The 18,504-nt window shown below is 68.9% G+C and overlaps 1 protein-coding gene across 1 annotated transcript; it reads right to left on the bottom strand.

Moving 5' to 3' along the window:
* Window positions 1-976: 976 nt before the first annotated feature.
* On the bottom strand, window positions 977-18,261 carry IHH (Indian hedgehog signaling molecule). The gene is made up of 3 exons (XM_084642959.1): window positions 17,535-18,261; window positions 6,595-6,856; window positions 977-2,158 (listed from the first exon to the last, which is right to left on the bottom strand). Exons 1-3 carry the CDS (start codon window positions 17,835-17,837, stop codon window positions 1,497-1,499), a joined length of 1,227 nt encoding a protein of 408 aa, XP_084499085.1. The 5' UTR covers window positions 17,838-18,261; the 3' UTR covers window positions 977-1,496.
* Window positions 18,262-18,504: the final 243 nt, after the last annotated feature.

Raw genomic sequence — 18,504 nt, 5'->3', positions numbered from 1 at the left:
ACCGGGAAATCGCCCTCCAGTGAAGAGACAAGCGGGTTGCGGCCCGCTCCGGCCAACGGGCGCCAGCCACGCCGGCTTTACAATAATCTTAAATAATTTCTGCTTTGACCCCCCCACCCCACCCCCGGAGCCTCCGCCACAGGGACACCGGCTCCGTTACAGCGAGCAGAGAAATAAATAACGGGGGGCTGATGCGGCAGGAGGGGGACACGGCCCACGGCCGAGCCACAGACACTGAGCCACTGACTAGAGCTGGGGGGGTCCCTGTGGCTGGTGCTGCCAGCAGGGGGGGAGTTCCCTGTCACGAGGGGAGCAGCCATGACTTACCCTGGGGGGGGAGTCTGGTAGCCAGTTCAAAGCCCGGGGGGGCACCTGGTTTTGTGGGCGTGAATGGCACAGATGGGGTGGGGGCAGTGGGAGGTGGGTGATTTCAGAGCCCGCGCCTGCACTGGTGCTATTTTTAGTAATATTTGGGGGGGCTCTCCACCCCATAACCCCCCCCCGCTCCCCACACACACAGGCTCACATCTGGCTAAGAGGCACCTCCCCTGGCTCTGCAGCCCAGCCCGGCCCAGATCTCGCCCTCCACCGGCGCACCGTGCCCAGGAACCCCGTCCCCACCCCCGGGCCCCAAGCCCCCCGGTGCCCTCCCCCGCTCACACTCACCCCAGGGCCCCCCGGTCTGGCTGGGCAGCCTCGTGTCCTCAGAAGCCGCGTGGCTGGCCCGTCCCTGGGGGCACCAGCTCGTTCTCAGCAGCGACTTTGCTGGCGCAGGGGGCTGCCCTGCCGGGAGGGGTTGTCTGCCCAGCCCAGCCCAGCCCTTGGGGCGCAGGCAGCCGGGCGGCCTGGCTGGGCACGGAGCCGCTCTGGCACTCAGATCTCTCCTCTGCCGTGCCCTGCCCCCCACCGGCCCCTGTGCTGGGCACCTCCACACACCCCCCGCCATTGCCCCCAGCGTGGGGGGCTCCCGCCTGGCCCCTCCCCCTTCACCACCGTCCCTGGAACTCGCCTCACGCACAAAAATAGCAGCATGTAGATTCATCTGGGGGCGCCCCCCCCAGCAGCCCCCGTCCCGGGGCCCTGGGCTGGTTGGCAGAGCCCAGGCTGGCAGGGAGCCGAGGCAGCCCTGGCGCCAGCAGCAGACGGGGGAGACTGGCGTCCGGGCCCCACAGGTCCAGGCCTCCCGGAGCAGCTGGGGTAGCTGGGGACATGAGACGGGTCCCCCAGCCCCAGGCTGGTGGCTCCGCAGGGGTCTGTCCGTGGTGGTGCCCAGCCTCGCTGGCACACGGGACCCGGGCCCAGGGGAGGACGTGCCCCAGCCTCCCTGCCCACTCTGGCCGGGCCCTGCGCGGGCTCAGCCGGCCCCGCTTCCTAGGGCAGGCGGCATTCAGAGCGTGGATGGCTCCTCTTCCCAGGCAGCTGCCCCGGGCGCTGCTCCCGGCAGAGCGGCCCAATGGCCACCCCTCCACCCGTCCCTCTCCTCTCCCCGGCAGCCCTCAGCTCTCGAACTGGGCCGTCCCCAGCGGGTGGAAGCTCTCCGGGGCCAGCAGCAGCCGGCCCAGGTGGTACAGCAGCCCCGAGTACCAGTGCACACCCTCCGGCTGCGTCCGGTGCCCGCCCGCCAGGCTATGGTACAGCCGGAGGGGCCAGAACGCCAGCTGCGCCAGCCGCTGCTCCTGCACCAGGGCGAAGCAGGAGGCCACCACATCGTCCACCACCAGGGTCCCGTGACGGGTGAGGGGGGCGTAGGCCCCGAAGTCTGTCTGGGTGGAGACATCCACCACCCTGGCCGGCCGCAGGCTCATCCCCATCTCTGCCACCAGCACGTAGTGCCCGGGCCGCACGCGGCTGGCGAAGGCGGCCTGGAAGCGGGCAGCGGGCGCCGTGGAGTTCTCGGCCACGAACAGCAAGTGGGCAGGGGTCAGGGCCAGTCGACGGGGCGGCTCCTGGGTCTCGATCACGTGGAAGGTGGTGGGCGCCGACGCCTCCTTGTCCAGGAAGGCCAGGAAGTCGCTGTAGGTGGCCCGGCCCTGCTCGTCCATAGCCAGCACCCGCTGCCCCGGGCGCAGCGCCCACAGCGGGGTCCTCGCCCCACTCTCCAGCGTCGCCAGGGCCCGGGCAGGGAAGCAGCCACCCGTCTTCGCCGCCGCCGAATGCTCTAGAGGGAACGAGAGAGGACAGGGCGGTTACCCTGCGGATCCCTGACCTGGCGGGCAATGCAGCCACCTCTGGGGTGGGGCGTAGGGTCTGTTTATACAGGGAGACCACCCACCCCAGTGCTGACATGTGGCTGCCTCTGGGGTGGGACCTGCCTCAACCCAACAGCCAGAGCCAGAGTGCAACCCCCCCAATTTACCCCCACACTTCCTGTAAGGGCAATATTCTGCACTGCCCCCCACGCGCCCCAGGACCCTTCACCCCCTCCACACCCCAGCTTGAAAACACCCAGTAACCTACCCACTGCCCCCAGCTCACAATCCCATCCTGCCTCCATTTGTATCCCATCCCCCACCCCCACCTGCAGCCGCATCCCCCCCAGCTGGGGGGTTCCAGGCACGCCCCGAGGAGCACTGAGCATGGGGTGGGGGTGGGGCTGTAACCGAGCCCCCAATCTGTAGGGCTCTGTTGCTAGCGGGTGGGGGGGGGGGGGTCAGCAGGTCTCCCACTGGCCCTGTGGGGCCTGTCGCCCATCTGCCCTCACAGCCAGAAACCTGCTCCAGGCTTGGGGGCCGGAGCCAGACCCGCTGCACTGGGCAGCCGGCTGGGGGTGGGACTGTCTGCAGCTCCTGCCAGCTGGACACCGGGCAGGTGAGGGGGGTGTTACCGGGCTGGCGCCCCCAAAGCCAATCCCCGGGTGAGTTCGCCCCAGTCTGTGCCCACAAGACTGGCTGGCCCACGGGTGCTGGGGGGGGGGTTAGTCACCAAACCCCTGGAGGGGGCAGGGAGCGTGGAGCAGGAGGGTTTGGGGGGTAACATCCCAGAGGGGGCAGGGAAGGGGTTTGGGGGGGAACATCCCTGGGAGCTGGCCTATCTCCAGTGCAGCACCTGCCAAAGTGGGGGGCTGGAGCACTGACAAGCTGGCCACCCCACCCCCCATGCTGAGCTCCAGGGGGCTGGGCGCCCAGGGTGGTGGGCAGGTGGGCACTGGGAGGGGGGTCCAAGGGTTGGGTGCCCAGGGGGGTGGGCACTGGGGGGTCCAAGGGCTGGGTGTACAGGGCTTTCTCTCACCCCTGTTCCCTTCCCACCGCCTGCCCCTCACCTGCTCCCACCCCTCAGCGCCCCCCAACCTTCTCTCTTCCCTTTCACCCACACCTCCCCCACTCCTCCTGTCCCCCTGCACAGCCCCTCCCCAGCTCCTCCTGCCCCTCCGCCCCACACAGCCCCACTCAAACTCCCGCCCCCATGTGACACCCTCATCCAGATATGGCCTCCTGCCCCCCACTTCCCTGCCACTTGCAGACCCCCCCCCAGCTCCCTTCCTGGGCAGGCTCCCCCTGGCACTCCCCCCCCCAGGCCAGCAGAGGGAGAATGGGAGCCATGGGGGGGGCCTGGCCCCACTTGCTGGGGCCCCACCCTGGGCTGGAGGCTGATTGAGAAAAGCATCAAACTCCAGAGCAAATCCTTTTATTTCCCACAGATGCAGATTCAGCCCCCGAAGGTGCCCCTGGGAGCCACCCCCCAATCCTGCCCAGGCCCCTCAGCACCAGCACCAGCCCCACGGGGGGCTCAGAGCCTGGCCACAGGCAGAGAGTGACGCTGCCTGGCCTGGCTCAGTGCCAATGGGGGGGGAACCAGTGGGGAGAATTTAAACCAAATGGGGGGAGAAAGCCCGGCAGGGGGATGGATCCGGCCAGGGACAGTCCCTGGGGCAGAGCCCCGAACCTGGGCACCTGGCACCACCTGCCGGCCCTGATCCTGCCTGATAGAGAGACTCCCCCAGCCCATCGGGATGGGCACAAAAGAGCCAGGCCGGGGGGTGGGGGGGGCCAGAGAGGAGCAGGGGTCACTGGGGCAGACATGGAGGGCAGGCATTTGGGGCGGGGCAGAGGGGAGGTGATGGGGGGTGTTCGGGCAGGTGGGGGGGACAGAGCAGGTGGGGGCAGGTGAGGGGACATCGGGGGGGGGTGTTTGCGGGGGCAAAGGGGAGGTGATGGGGGGTGTTCGGGGCAGGCCGGGAGGAGGAACAGATGTGGTGATGGTGGGGGTGGGCATGATACACAGAAGGGTCCCCGTGGCCATGGTACAAAAATAAAATGGGTTTATTCCCCGGCATGGGGCAGGCCAGCTGCCCCTGACGTGCAGAGCTGAGGATGGGGAGCAGCCCCCCCGGCAGCCCGCGCCCGGTCCCAGCCACGCACCACGTGCTCCCAGTGGCGTGGCAGACACGGGGGGGGGTCCCCAAAGATCGTGGCAGGAGGCCTGGAGCCCAGGGGCGCAGCAGCCGCACGCTGGAGCTCCCTAGCCAGGGCCACTCGGTGCCCAGCTGCCAGCTCCCTCCATTGTCCGGGGGCCCTGCCCTGCTCTGTCCTCTCTCCAGCACGGCTCGCTCCTGGTCCCGGTCGCGCCCATCCTGGCCTGGGCCGGGGCAGCCGGTCAGCGCGGGGGCCCAGGCTGTGTCCGAGCAGGCGAGGCTGATGGATCCAGGCCAAGGCATCAGGACGGGCCCCGCGTGGGGGGAGCTGGGGCCTGGCAAACGCTTCCTGCCCAGCGGCCAGAGCCCCAAGGCTGGGCGTGCCCAGGGCGCCTCCCATCACGCTACTGGGCAAAGCACAGCGAGAAGAGGCCACGGTCAACGCCCGCCCGCTCGGCCCGGACCCGCCTCCTCTCGAGGGGCACGTCCTGGGGCTGCTGCGGGACGGGAATGATCCAGGGGACTCTGCTGGGAGGAATCTGCGCACCTTGCACCACAGACCCCTCGCTGCCCGCCGGGCTGCCAGGGCCCGGGGAGCTGGTGCCAGGCCCTGGCCCTGCCGCCCGGGCGGGTCCTGTGGCCAGGCGGCCGCGCCGTACCCAGGCCCTCAGGGCTCAGGGACAGGCTCCCGGCGAGGATTTGACGGGACAATCGGCTCCTGCCCAGAATTCACCCCGAGTCATGCCGGAGTGAGGGTCCCCCCAGCCCAGCTCCAGTGGTGGGGAGCCCCAGCAGCCCTCACAGAGCAGGGGCAGGGATCCCGCGAGAGCAGGGCCCCCCAGCAGGGCCTCCCAGTCCTGTGCGCCCATGTCTGGGTGGGACAGACGCTCGCACCCCGAGCCAACGGCAACAGACAAAGCAGGTGATGACGCCTCAATCCCAAACACAGCCTGACTCCTCACTCCCGACCCACAACCCCTGCCAGCCCAGCCCTGGGCTCCCCCCAGCTCTGCCGGTGCCCCTCACTCCCGACCCGCAGCCCCTGCCAGCCCAGCCCTGGGTTGCCCACAGCTCTGCCGGTGCCCCTCACTCCCGACCCGCAGCCCCTGCCAGCCCAGCCCTGGGCTCCCCCCGGCTCTGCCGGTGCCCCTCACTCCCGACCCGCAGCCCCCTGCTAGCCCAGCCCTGGGCTCCCACCAGCTCTGCCGGTGCCCCTCACTCCCGACCCGCAGCCCCTGCCAGCCCAGCCCTAGGCTCCCCCCAGTCCTGCCGGTGCCCCTCACTCCCGACCCCCAGCCCCTGCCAGCCCAGCCCTAGGCTCCCCCCAGCTCTGCCGGTGCCCCTCACTCCCGACCCGCAGCCCCCTGCTAGCCCAGCCCTGGGCTCTCCCCAGTCCTGCCGGTGCCCCTCACTCCTGACCCGCAGCCCCCTGCTAGCCCAGCTCTAGGCTCCCCCTGAGCAGACATTGCCAAGCTGGGATGTTTCAAGATGCCGTGTCTGAGCTCTACCCCGAGCTGTTCGTTCTCACCCCAGAGCAACCAGCCCCTGCCTCCCATCTCCCCACAGCCATGGAGCCGCTGTCTTCCCAGCACAGGATGGGGAGGGGGAGCAGGGGAGACGGGATGGGGGAGACTCAAAGATGGGGGGGCAGGTGAGATGCCATGTGGCTCTGATGTTTGGGCAGAGGAAGCGGGGGCAGGGGCGTGAGCAGAGCCTGAGGTGGCATGTGGGGGGGGGAGATGGCGCTGGATGGGTTGGGGGTTCAGGAGGGGATGGGATGGTGGCGAGGGGAACTAAGGTGGGGTTGCAGCCTAGGGCGAGGGTATGCTGGGTAGGACAGCATGGTGGGGGAGCGGGTGCGGTGCAAGCAGAGTGATGGAACAGCTGGGGGGAGTTTGGTGGGTTGCCCACAGCTCTGCCGGTGCCCCTCACTCCCGACACCTGGCAGGGTGGGCAGGACAGCTGGGGGGAGTTTGGTGGGGGCAGGGTGGGCAGGACAGCTGGGGGGAGTTTGGTGGGGGCAGGATGGGCAGGACAGCTGGGGGTGTGGGGCAGGGCGGGCAGGAGGCTGAGATGGAGTAGGCAAGGGCAAGGTGGGTGGGGGCACTGGAGTGGAGCTGGGCAAGGGAGGGGACCAGGGGCTGCGGGGTAGTGGGGCCAGGCTGGTCCAGCCAAGCAGTTGCCCCCAGCTCCCGGGTCCCACGGCCACACGTGCGAGCAGCGCCCTGCCCGGCCCGCCCCACCTGACTTGACGGAGCAGTGGATGTGGGCCTTGGACTCGTAGTAGACCCAGTCGAAGCCAGCCTCCACGGCCAGGCGTGCCAGCAGCCCGTACTTGTTGCGGTCCCGGTCGGAGGTGGTGATGTCCACGGCTCGGCCCTCGTAGTGCAGCGACTCCTCCGAGTGGTGCCCGTCCTCGTCCCAGCCCTCGGTCACCCGCAGCTTCACCCCCGGCCACTGGTTCATCACCGAGATGGCCAGGGAGTTCAGGCGGTCCTTGCAGCGCTGCGGGCAGGGGGCAGAATTAGTGCAGAGCCGGGAGGGGGCAGCACAGAGTGGGGAGTGGGGCAGCACAAAGCAGGGGCAAGACAGGGGGAGAGGCAGGACAGACCGGGGGGCAGGACAGAGTGGGGGGGTTAAGGTTTATCAGCCTGTTACCCTGCACCCCCAGGACATTGCTGGGAGCCAAACAGGCTGTACATGGGGCAGCCGGACCCGACCCCTGCTGGGGGGTTCCCCCTCCCTCTGCCCCATACTGCAAAGCCAGCCCCCTGCTGCCCCCTGCTGCGTGTGGGGATCCCCCATGCCCCACACAGAGTGCACCTAGCTACCCCTCCCCCCCCCCGCCCTGTAAATCCAGCCCCTCCCCGCCCCATCACAGCCCCTGCTCTGCAGCCGGCAGCCTCCCTAGGCGGCCTGGGCCGTTCTCGTCACCCTCCCGAGACCCCTGTGGCGGGGCCATGCCCCCAGGGGGACGGGCAAGCAGTGCCGCACACAGCGACTGGACGCAGGTCTTTCCTGGGGGATCCAGGGAATCAGACCCCGCGAGTGTGTGAATCGTTTACACCCACCCCCAGAATACACGGGACTGTTTCACCGGCCGCCGTGGGCCCCATCCCCCCAGCTTCTTCGGGGCTCCCTGAAGTGCCTCACGTTAATCGAACTCACCTGGCATAGCCGCACACACCTGCCCCCCTTCCCAGCTCGCTGCTGCCTCGAGCAACCCACCCGTGGCCGCAAGTAGCCTTTGGCCCCGATGCAAACTGACCCTTTCAGCCCCCGCTTTGCTCTCTGGCTCCTGGCCAGATTCAGAGCCATGCCGGTACTTTGCCTCTCCCGCCATGACGCCTTCGCGTCTTTCGTCACCTCCAACCCTGGTGCGACGCCTTCCCCGCCCCTCCCCGGCGCCCCCACCCATGGCCTGGGCCGGTGCCACGCACCGCCCGGAGCTGCTCCCGCGTGCCCATACGGGCCAGGCTCCCTTCAGCAGCCCCACAGCCTCTGGGCACGACCCGCACGACCTGCACGACCCCCGGGGTGCCACGTCCACACCACACCCCTGGCAATCGCTTCCCTGTCCACGGGGGGCAAGGCTGGCAGACCCCTTCCCCGACCGGCAGGGCCAGGGCCGCACGGGGAGCCACAGAGTCGGCAGGAGCTGAGCCCTGCAGTCACTTCCCCCTCACACCCGCCCCGCGGGGGCCCTGGCACAGTTTGGGCAACCCTCTGCTGGGCCTGGCAGTGAGGGGCCCAGCTGGTGCCCATGGGTTTGGTGAGGTGGGCACTGACTCATGGGGCACTGGGCTGAGACCCAGCAGACCCTCACCCCGGCCTCCCGGCAGCTGGCAAGGCTGTTGGGTCACTGCTAGCCTGGGGGGTTAGAACTAAGCCCCACAGCCCCCTCCCAGCCCCCATGGGGGGCGGTTCTCACTCTCACTGCCCCAGTGCTGGGGGAGGGGGAGGCTGGAGACACTCTCCAGCGGCTCCCTCCGTAGCCAGGGTGGGTGCCCTGCAGAGCCGGGGGAGGGCGCCCCCAGGAGGACAGGGATGGGGCTGCACTGATGGCTAAGGCCTGAGGGAGTCTCCTGGTCAGATCAGAGCCCCCAGCGAAAAACCATCCCAAACATGGGCACCGCAGACCCCAGGGACGGCCCTTCCCCACGCTCCGCCCCCAGCCCCAGGACAGCCCCTCCTCCAGTCCCCGACCCCCAGTAAACGCGGCCCCAGGGCAGCCCCCAACCCAGCCAGGGAGGAACGTGCTCCTGCTGGTTCTACAACCTGGGGGTGTGACTTTCGTGCCAGCCCATAGCCCCATGTCCGAGCCCTCTGTATCCCCCTCCCCCACTGCCGCCCCTCCCCCAGGCACCCGGAGCCCCAGGCTCCCACCAGGAACAGGGATCAGCGCAAGGAAGGGTTTGGAGACAGATGCACCCCCAGAACCCAGGCCGCGAACTGCGAGGGCCGGGCCGGGGTTCAGTCCAACTGGGTGACCTGGGGGGGAGCTTGGTCTGTCATCCCTGAACCGCTGGAGCCAATATCAGCGGCATGAGAAACCCCCAACTTGCCGGACCTGAGGCAAACCCTCACTCCCGACCCACAGCGGCCTGCTATGCCAGCCCTGGACTCCCCCCAGCTCTGCCAGTGCCCCTCACTCCCGACCCGCAGCCCCTGCCAGCCCAGCCCTGGGCTCCCCCCAGCTCTGCCGGTGCCCCTCACTCCCGACCCGCAGCCCCTGCCAGCCCAGCCCTGGGCTCCCCCCAGCTCTGCCGGTGCCCCTCACTCCCGACCCGCAGCCCCTGCTAGCTCAGACCTGGGCTCCCCCCAGCTCTGCAGGTGCCCCTCACTCCTGCAGCCCCCTGCTAGCCCAGCCCTGGGCTCCCCCCAGTCCTGCCGGTGCCCCTCACTCCCGACCCGCAGCCCCTGCCAGCCCAGCCCTAGGCTCCCCCCAGCTCTGCCGGTGCCCCTCACTCCCGACCCGCAGCCCCTGCCAGCCCAGCCCTGGGCTCCCCCCAGCTCTGCCGGTGCCCCTCACTCCCGACCCGCAGCCCCTGCTAGCTCAGACCTGGGCTCCCCCCAGCTCTGCAGGTGCCCCTCACTCCTGCAGCCCCCTGCTAGCCCAGCCCTGGGCTCCCCCCAGTCCTGCCGGTGCCCCTCACTCCCGACCCGCAGCCCCTGCTAGCCCAGCCCTGGGCTCCCCCCAGCTCTGCCGGTGCCCCTCACTCCCGACCCGCAGCCCCTGCCAGCCCAGCCCTGGGCTCCCCCCAGCTCTGCCGGTGCCCCTCACTCCCGACCCGCAGCCCCTGCTAGCCCAGCCCTGGGCTCCCCCCAGCTCTGCCGGTGCCCCTCACAGCCGACCCGCAGCCCCTGCTAGCCCAGCCCTGGGCTCCCCCCAGCTCTGCCGGTGCCCCTCGCTCCCGACCCGCAGCCCCTGCTAGCCCAGCCCTGGGCTCCCCCCAGCTCTGCCGGTGCCCCTCACTCCCAACCCACAGCCCCCTGCTAGCCCAGCCCTGGGCTCCCCCCAGCTCTGCAGGTGCCCCTCACTCCCGACCCGCAGCCCCTGCTAGCCCAGCCCTGGGCTCCCCCCAGCTCTGCCGGTGCCCCTCGCTGCCAACCCGCAGCCCCTGCTAGCCCGGCCCTGGGCTCCCCGCAACTCTGCCGGTGCCCCTCACTCCCGACCCGCAGCCCCTGCTAGCTCAGACCTGGGCTCCCCCCAGCTCTGCCGGTGCCCCTCACTCCTGCAGCCCCCTGCTAGCCCAGCCCTGGGCTCCCCCCAGCTCTGCCGGTGCCCCTCGCTGCCGACCCACAGCCCCTGCTAGCCCAGCCCTGGGCTCCCCCCAGCTCTGCCGGTGCCCCTCACTCCCGACCCGCAGCCCCTGCTAGCCCAGCCCTGGGCTCCCCCCAGCTCTGCCGGTGTCCCTCACTCCCGACCCGCAGCCCCTGCCAGCCCAGCCCTGGGCTCCCCCCAGCTCTGCCGGTGCCCCTCACTCCCGACCCGCAGCCCCTGCTAGCCCAGCCCTGGGCTCCCCCCAGCTCTGCCGGTGCCCCTCACTCCCGACCCGCAGCCCCTGCCAGCCCAGCCCTGGGCTCCCCCCAGCTCTGCCGGTGCCCCTCACTCCCGACCCGCAGCCCCTGCTAGCCCAGCCCTGGGCTGCCCCGCAGGAGGATGGAGGGTGAAGAACAGCCATGTGATGATAATTGTGAGTCATTCCAAGGCTGCAGCTGAGGCTTCTGCTCTCCCGTCAGTTGTGAGCTCAGGAAGCTCCAAACCCAGGTCGGGGTCCCCAGTGGGGAAAGGCTGGACAGGGCATCGCCGCCGGGCATTCAGAGCCTGGCACTGAGTTCTCTCCCTGGGGCTCTCCCAGGCCCCCTGCCCCTCCCAAACCAGGAGGCCCCACCCTGCGGCTGCTCTGGCCATGACACCTCCCTTGGGCTGGGGAGGGCCCAGGAGAGGCAGAAGGGAGTTTGCTGGAGGGGCTGACGGGGTCAGTGCAGGGATGGGAGGTATGGGCTGGGGGCTCCCCATCCACAGGTCTAGGGTGGGTGACAGGCAAAGTCTGCAATGTGAGGGGGGGCCACAGTGCTGGGGGGCCCTTCCTGATGCAGTGGGGCTGGGGGGGGCTGTGATGCAGAGGGAGGGGGTGGGGGAAGGGGGCCTTTGCCCCAGAGAGGTTCATCTCTGCCCTCCCCCCGCCCCCCTCCCACGTGCTCCCCAACTGCCGGGTGCAGTCTCAGTGTCGGGGCCAGCCAGAGATAAGACAGGGAAGGAATTTAACAAACACAATTCATGGGGGGGGGGGTTTGTCCCCATGAACCACCCCCCCTTTGCTGCGCAGGGACACGGCACCACGGCGTGGGTGCCACCAGCCTGACTGGGAGTGGGGCCACCGCGTCCCCCTCAGCCCCCTGGCCATGCAGCCCAGCCAGCCCCAGAGACACCCCTCCTGGCCGGGCGGGGAGGCTGGCACGGGGCCCGCTCAGCTCTGCAGCCAGGCAGGGATGGGCCCGGTCCCCCGGGCACTGGTTTGACTCCAGCTCACAGCAGCTGGCAGGAGGGGGAGGCTGTTCTGCCTCGAGGGCCCACGGCAGCCCTGATCCCCCCCGCCGCCCTAGCTGCACCTGACATCCTCCAAGCCAGGGGGCGCACATGCGGTGGCTCCCATAAACCCCAGCATCAGGCAGGGCTGCCCCCCTGGTCCCCGGGCATCACGCGCCATGACTGCGCTCTCTCCGACCCCGACCCCTTCCCTCGGCAGACAACGGCATCCGGCCAGGACGCCCCTCCCCAGCCTCATCCCATCGCCCCGGTCACGCCCCTCGACCCCCCAGCATGCAGCCCCATAGCCCCAGCTCAGTCTGCACATGGCCCCCAGCTCAGCTGTTCCTTTCCTCCCTCCCACCCCATCCTTGGAGCAGCTCCTCTGGGATGGACAGACAGAAACACACCCACAGGATAGATGAGAGGAAAAGGGGGGAACAATTGCAGCAGGACGCTGAGCTCAGGGGGTCCCCTAAACATCTGTGCAATGGGAGTGGGTGGGGCCCAGCAAAGCTGGGGTAACTGGAGCCCCATATGGGCCTGCCAAGCCTGCACACAGGGCATGTTCACCTCTTCCCGGCGGTGGATCCCCCCAGCAGATTAGAGCTGCCCCACCATGCCCAGGCCCCCTATGCTTACAGATCCCCAGCAAGCTCCTGGCCTGTTCCCCACCCCTCTCTCAGCCCTTCCTCCCAGTGCACATCTGGCCGTCAGGTTATTTCCCCCTTCTCCTGGCTGCATAGGACCCTCACTCCGAGGAGCCGAGTCACGGGTCAGGACTCCCCGTGCTAGGTGCTGCATGGGTAGAAAGATGCTTGCTGATTGCTGGGTCCCCCATGGGATTCTCAGCTCCTCACAGTTTAGCGTCACCTGAAATCCTCCCCAGCCCCAGGCACACCCCCTGCATTGCACTTCCCCATCCATGGGGCACACTGTCCCAGGCGATCGGGACATGGCTGCACAGGGCAGGCATCAGGGGAAGGGGGCTCAGACCCCAGCTGCTTTCGCTTCGGCCGCTGGCCAGGGAGCAAACCTGTCCCACCCCAGCCTAGGGCGGCTCCCAGCCACCCAGGCCCTGCTGTGTGGACACACGCCAGGGAGGGGGTGTGCAGGGGGCAGCTGGGAGGGCGAAGGTCCCTGTGGCTGGAGCGAAGTGCTGCTCTGCCATTCCCAGCTGTAGCCAGCAGGTGTCACTGCCGTGCCAGAGAGGCCCCACAGCCGAGTGCCTGGGGACGGGGCAGGGATCGCAGCCAGGCGCTCCCCTTCGGGGCACGGGATGCTCCCCGGCACCAGGCTGCCTCCAGCTCAGAAAGCAGGGCATGGCCAGGGCAGTGCAGCTCAGGTACACCCCATTGTGGGGCGGGGGCAAAGGTGCCCACAGGGCAGGGGAGACAGAAATCCCTCCATGCCCGGATGCCCTGTACCAGTGGGCACGCTGCAGCCTGGCCAGCGTCCACACGGCTACATGTAGTCTGGGATCTGCCTTGGCCTGTTGCCAGGTCTTCAGTGAGAGCAGAGCTGGCTGCCCCCCGACCCAGGCCACCGCCATGGCGACAGGTGGCAGCCACCTACTCAGATCACGACGGGGAGAGAGAGGGAGAGATCCCAGAGACTGGCACACAGAGCTGGCCACAGAGACAGGCTCAGGACTGGAGCAGGGCTGCCAGATGCTTGCATCTCTGCCTGGGGTGGTGATGGCTGGGAAGGGCACAGCAAGAACCCACCCTGGGTTCAGTTTGCCCAGTGCCATGAGCAGCCACCCGAGGAAATCACTGGCAGGGGAGTCACAGCGCCCAGTTGGCCTGTGGAACTCTCTGCCACAAGAGGGAGCCGGCGAGGGCAATGTCATGGCTGTGCAGTGCGTGAGTAGCTCTGCACGCTAAGGACACGAGCGACAGGATGGATCCAGTCTCACGCTGCAGGACGTTCTGCCCTCCCATTCTGCACAGCCAGCCAGGGACATTACAGGTGGGGGGGAGGGTAATGCTGCCCCCTGAGCCATCGGCTGTGGAGACAGGCTGCTAGCCTAAGCAGGTGCCCTGGGCCCTCAGAGGGGCTGGTGCCCTTCACACAAAAGCTGGTTTCAGGCAGGAGTGGCATCCAACACCCTGTCTCAGGTATGCAGCCCCTGCGGTTCCAGAGCTCGGAGAGCTGTAGGGGGAGGCCAGAGGGAGAGCACGGCTTGGAGATGCCCGGAGAGACCCCGGCCCACGTGGCAGGTAAGCAGGCTCACTCACTATGAAGGACCAGCTCCCCCAGGGCGAGGAGCCAGCACCAGCCCAGTCAGCACTGACCAGAGGTCGTGCCCAGCTGCTCAGGGCTCCCAGCTGAGTTCTGTGCCAAGCTTGGTGGTCCCAGCAGAGGCCGAGGGCTGAACGGGGCCTTGGAGAGGGAGTGCCCCTCCCCTAGGGTGATCCTGCTCACAGGGCATTTGGCACCAGGCTCATATGCTGTGCCCGCCTGGCACCTTCAGCTCCCAGCGGAGTCACTCACAAGCAAGACCAGGCAGGACCCACTCCCACCGGGAGCCCCAATATGGCAGGGCCAGGCTGAGCCCCCCACACCACACACACATGGAGGGCAGCCAGCAGCCACACCCTGGATGGGGACCAAGGCCCTGCCATCCCTGTGTTGCGGGGGGTGGGGAGTCAGTGGCATTTCCTCAGCAGGGCAGCCTGCCCAGGCACTGCCAGCCCCACTATGCAGGGTGGGGGGTGAGGAGCCCGCCGGGAGGGGGCAGCACACTGGGTCTGCAGGCCAGTGGGGCTGGGCAATGAGGCTGGCCCAAATGGCACCGTGGGGGGGCACCTGAGAAATTCCTCTGCCCAGCAAGGGTGGTGAGGGGCCGGCTTCGTGGGAGGGGAAAGGTGGGGCCTTCTCTCAGCGCCTGCCAGCAGGCCCAGCACAGAGCAAACAGACGCAGATTCTTGAGGCAGATGAACCGATAAGGGGAGGCGGGGAGCAGCCCTCCCCGCCCCCCAGCATCTCCCAGCACCACCCAGACGCCCAGACCCTTGGACTTGGGGAAAACAGGTTCTGAGGTGAGTCAACAGCAGTAAAAGCCAGTGAGGCGAGGGGTTGCATGGGAGTGGGTCCCGTCCCCTCCCAGCCATCCTGGCAGCGTGGAGCCTGCACCTCAAGCCGCCTGGGGCCCTAGGGGCATCTCTCCCTTCACCCTCCCCCGCAGGGGGCACTGGGAAGGCTGCTGCCCCAAGGGTGCTGGGAGTCCTGGTGCGATTGGATGGCAGTCCCCTGCTCCCCCAGCCAGGTGTCCCTACATCTTGGCCACTGGGCTCCCACCAGGGCCAGGCCAGCGGGCATCCAGGCCCCAGGGCAGCAGGGCACTTTCAGATGTAATGTCTGGGCTGTGGGGTGCCAAGAGGCTCTGGTCAGAGCCCCATTGGGCTGGCCACTCCACACACATGGCGAGAAGAGTGACACCCTGGGATTACTTGGGACCGGTTCTGCCCTGCGTGGTGCAGCGAGAGACAGGAATAGGGCTCACAGTTGGGACATGGGGCCTGTCCCCTCTAGGGGACGCTGGCTGTGATCAGGCTTCAGAGCAGAAGACTGGCTGGCTCGGGGGAGGGCGGGGGGAAAGGGGTGGAATGGGGCACTGGGTCTTTCCCCTCTAGGGGGCGCTGGCTCCGATCTGGCCCCAGGGCAGGGACTGGCTGGCTCAGGGGGACAGGGAATGGGACATGGGGCCTGTCCCCTCTAGGGGGTGCCGGCTTTGATCCAGCAACTGGCATTAGTGACCCATGTGACAGTCATTACTAGCTGTGAAGTGCTTTGGGCTCCCAGCCCACACCCCAGCTGGCACTAACTGCCCCTGGCTGGCAGACTCAGCAGAGGTCCAAGCAGGTCAGGCAGGAGCAGCTTGGAGTGCAGGGGGCTGTCCCGGGCGGCACCTATCCAGGGATCCAGTCCCCAGTGATGTCAGACTGCCCGACACTCACTTCCTGGAGTTCTCCTGTCCTCACACACACCAAGGCCGGAGTCCACCGAACCTCCGCTTTCACAGCCTCCTGTATTCAGCCCAGGGCATGCAAGCCATTCCCCCGCCAGCCAGGAACCCACAGGCCCAGCGCAGCCAGCACCGGCCTCCAGCCCTGGGACCCAGTCTCTGCTGGGAAATTCACCTGGGCTGTAAATCAGCAGAGAGGGCTGGGACCAAGCTCCTTATCTGCATTCCTGAAAGCCGCAGGCATTCTCCTTGCCCACACCGAAACGCCGGGTAACCTTCGTCCCGGAGCCACCCTCCCCTGTCCCAGGCCGCCTCTGCTGGCTTCCAGGTGGAATTTACGACAGGCCATTGTCCCCTACGTTAGACTGGGCCACGCCCGGCGAGGGTCAGTAACTTCCAAACACTCCGCCCCAGACATCAACCCACCCCCCACCAGCAACCCCCCAGCTCCCAGAGGCAGGGGAAACTGAGGCATGGAGAGGGTGAGGGCTTGGCCAATGCTGCAAGGCCACTGCCCACACCTCCACCGCCCTCCCGAGTGCTCAGCCCCTGGATAGAGGCCGGGTGGGGGGCGCGGTGCTCGGTGTCATGCCCGCGGCAGTCACACCCGAGCCCTCCCCTCCTCGCCCCATTCTCAGGCCCTGGTCGAAGAGGCCTGCCCCGCCGCGGAGCTGGGCACCCAGGTGTGCCCAGAGCCTTTGTGGGAAGCGGCCAGCGACCAGCTCCTGCTCTGCTCCCTGTGGGCCCAAGTCACTCGTGCCAACAAGGGGCTCCTACCGCCCTGCGGAGCCCACGCAGCCACCTGCTCCACTCAGTCCCCAGCGGGCAGCGCCAGCAGGGACCCGGCTGTGGTCTCAGACCCTAGCCGAGGGGACAGAGGACCCGACCACTGAGCAGCCAAGGGTCAGTCTGTGCTGTGGATGCTGACAAGGGTCGCCCCAGCCGTCCCCCTTTCCTGGTCCCTCTGCAGCCCGAGAAGGCTCTCTACACTGCTTTGGCACAGCTCCACGACCCCCAGCAGCTCTGCCTCCCCAGCCCTGGGGCACAGGCACCCTCCACTGCCCCCCTCCCCCCACTGCAGCACTGGGTCCAAGACACCCTCCACTGCCCCCCTCTCCCCCCTGCAGCACTGGGTCCAAGACACCCTCCACTGCCCACCCTCCCCCCACTGCAGCACTGGGTCCAAGACACCCTCCACTGCCCCCCTCCCCCTACTGCAGCACTGGGTCCAAGACACCCTCCACTGCCCACCCTCCCCCCACTGCAGCACTGGGTCCAAGACACCCTCCACTGCCCACCCCACAGCACTGGGTCCCAGGGCTCTGGAGATTTCAGACACTGAACCCTACCCCCAGCCAGTGCCAAGGGATTGCCCAGCTGGGGGCCTCCCGGGGCAGGCAGGGGGATGCCACTGCCCACCCCCTCCCGCGCTCTGGTCCTCCACAGCATCCGCCCCCGACTCCCTCCAGGGACGGGAACTTCCTAGCGGGCTGGGGCAGCAGCTTGCGCCCGGGAAGCCCCTCGTGACTCCGAGCATCTTGTGGCTGCCGGGGGCCGGCTGTGAACTCGCCACCTCCTGCGCCTCGGACTGGGGCTGAGGGGCGCGGGGCCCGCAGCCGGAGACCCAGAGCGCACGCTGCCCGGCAGGTGAATGGGAGAGCCGCGCCGCGCGCCCTGATCCCCGCAGCTCCTCTCCGCCTCCAGATCCAGGGCCCCCCTGCAACGCTGCCGCCCCGCGCCGCCGGTCACTGCATGGGGAAGGTCCCCGGGCTCGGGGGAAGGAGGGCAGCGGAGGGCAAACAAACGAAGCCGGGCCTGGGAGAACAGAGGAGACCCCCGCCGCGCATCGGGGATCTGACTGGAGAGGGGCCTTCGGGAGGGCAGGTGCCTGCAGCAGAGGGTCACCGCAGCGGGCAGCTATCCGGGGAGGAAGCATCTGCTCGGGCCATTGGTCTACCCCGCACGGCGGGGCACTTCCAGGCCTCCCTCCCAGCACCTGAGCCGGGGCCCCCGGACAGGATGTGGAATGTCCCCCGGAGCCCGCCATGGCTGAAGCAGGGATCAGGGCAGGAGCCGGGGGGGCGGGGAGGAAGAGAGCAGGGCTCCCCCGGAGAGGAAGGACTGCAGGGCGCAGAGGGCTCAGGAGCCTGGCATGGCCCGGGGAGGGGCTGGGCCCGTACCTGGGTCATGAGCCGGTCGGCTCCCGTGTTCTCTTCGTCCTTGAAGATGATGTCGGGGTTGTAGTTAGGGGTCAGCTCCTTAAAGCGCTCCGAGTTCCGGGCGATCTTGCCCTCGTACCTGCCGCTGGCGCCCAGGGTTTTCTCGGGCACGTTGGGGCTGAACTGCTTGTAAGCCAGCGGGATGAGCTTCCTGGGGGGCCGCCGGCGGCTGCCCACCACCCGGCCCGGCCCGCACCCCCGCACCGCCGGGGCCAGCAGCAGCGCGCATCCGCTCAGGAGCAGCAGGAGCCGGGCCAGCTTCATGGCAGGGAAGTCCGGGGACAGCGGGGACGCTGGGCAGCTCCGCCGGGGAGGGGAGGCGGGCGACAGGGGGGTCCTCAGCCCGGGAGCCCCTCAGGCTCGGCCGGGGTGCTCGCCGTGCCCCAGGGGGGTCGCCATCCAGTGCGTAAAGGTGGCCGTGTGCCGGGCAGGTGCTGCCGTGCGCCCCGCTGCTGCTGCCCGGCGCCTGGGGCTGGCCGCCTGCTCTGAGCTTTCCTGCCCGGCCGCCTCCAATAAATAGCGAAGGGCCGTTTGTTTTGGCAGCGGGGCGGCTGCTGCGGGGCCGGGGCCCGGCTGCCCGGAGTCCCCGCGGTTGGCGCCCTGGTGGTCAGGGCGGCGGTGGCTGCAGGGGCTGGAGCCGGAGCCGGAGCCGCTGCTGTCTCCACTCCCAGGGCACGAGTGAGAGGGGAAATTGAAGAGATCCGGGATCGGGAACCGCCAGGACCGCACCCTGCCCATGTCCCAGCCTCCCAGCTCCCTCCCTCCGCCTCCCCGCGGAACCTGCCATGGGCCGCCGGCAGCCTCCTCCCCCTGCCAAGAGCGCCGCTGGTCGGAGCCCACCCCACCGGCCGGGGAGGGTCCCGCTCCACCTGTCCCTGAGGGCGAGCCCCGGTAGGCAGCTGCCCCCACCCCGCCAACGAGAGCGAGGCCG

The sequence above is a fragment of the Lepidochelys olivacea genome (genome assembly GCF_965140295.1).
Source record: "Lepidochelys olivacea isolate rLepOli2 genome assembly, chromosome: 11".
In the NCBI taxonomy this organism is placed as follows: domain Eukaryota; kingdom Metazoa; phylum Chordata; order Testudines; family Cheloniidae; genus Lepidochelys; species Lepidochelys olivacea.
Note: the sequence above shows the minus strand (reverse complement) of the source record. Positions and strands in the feature narration are given on the sequence as shown.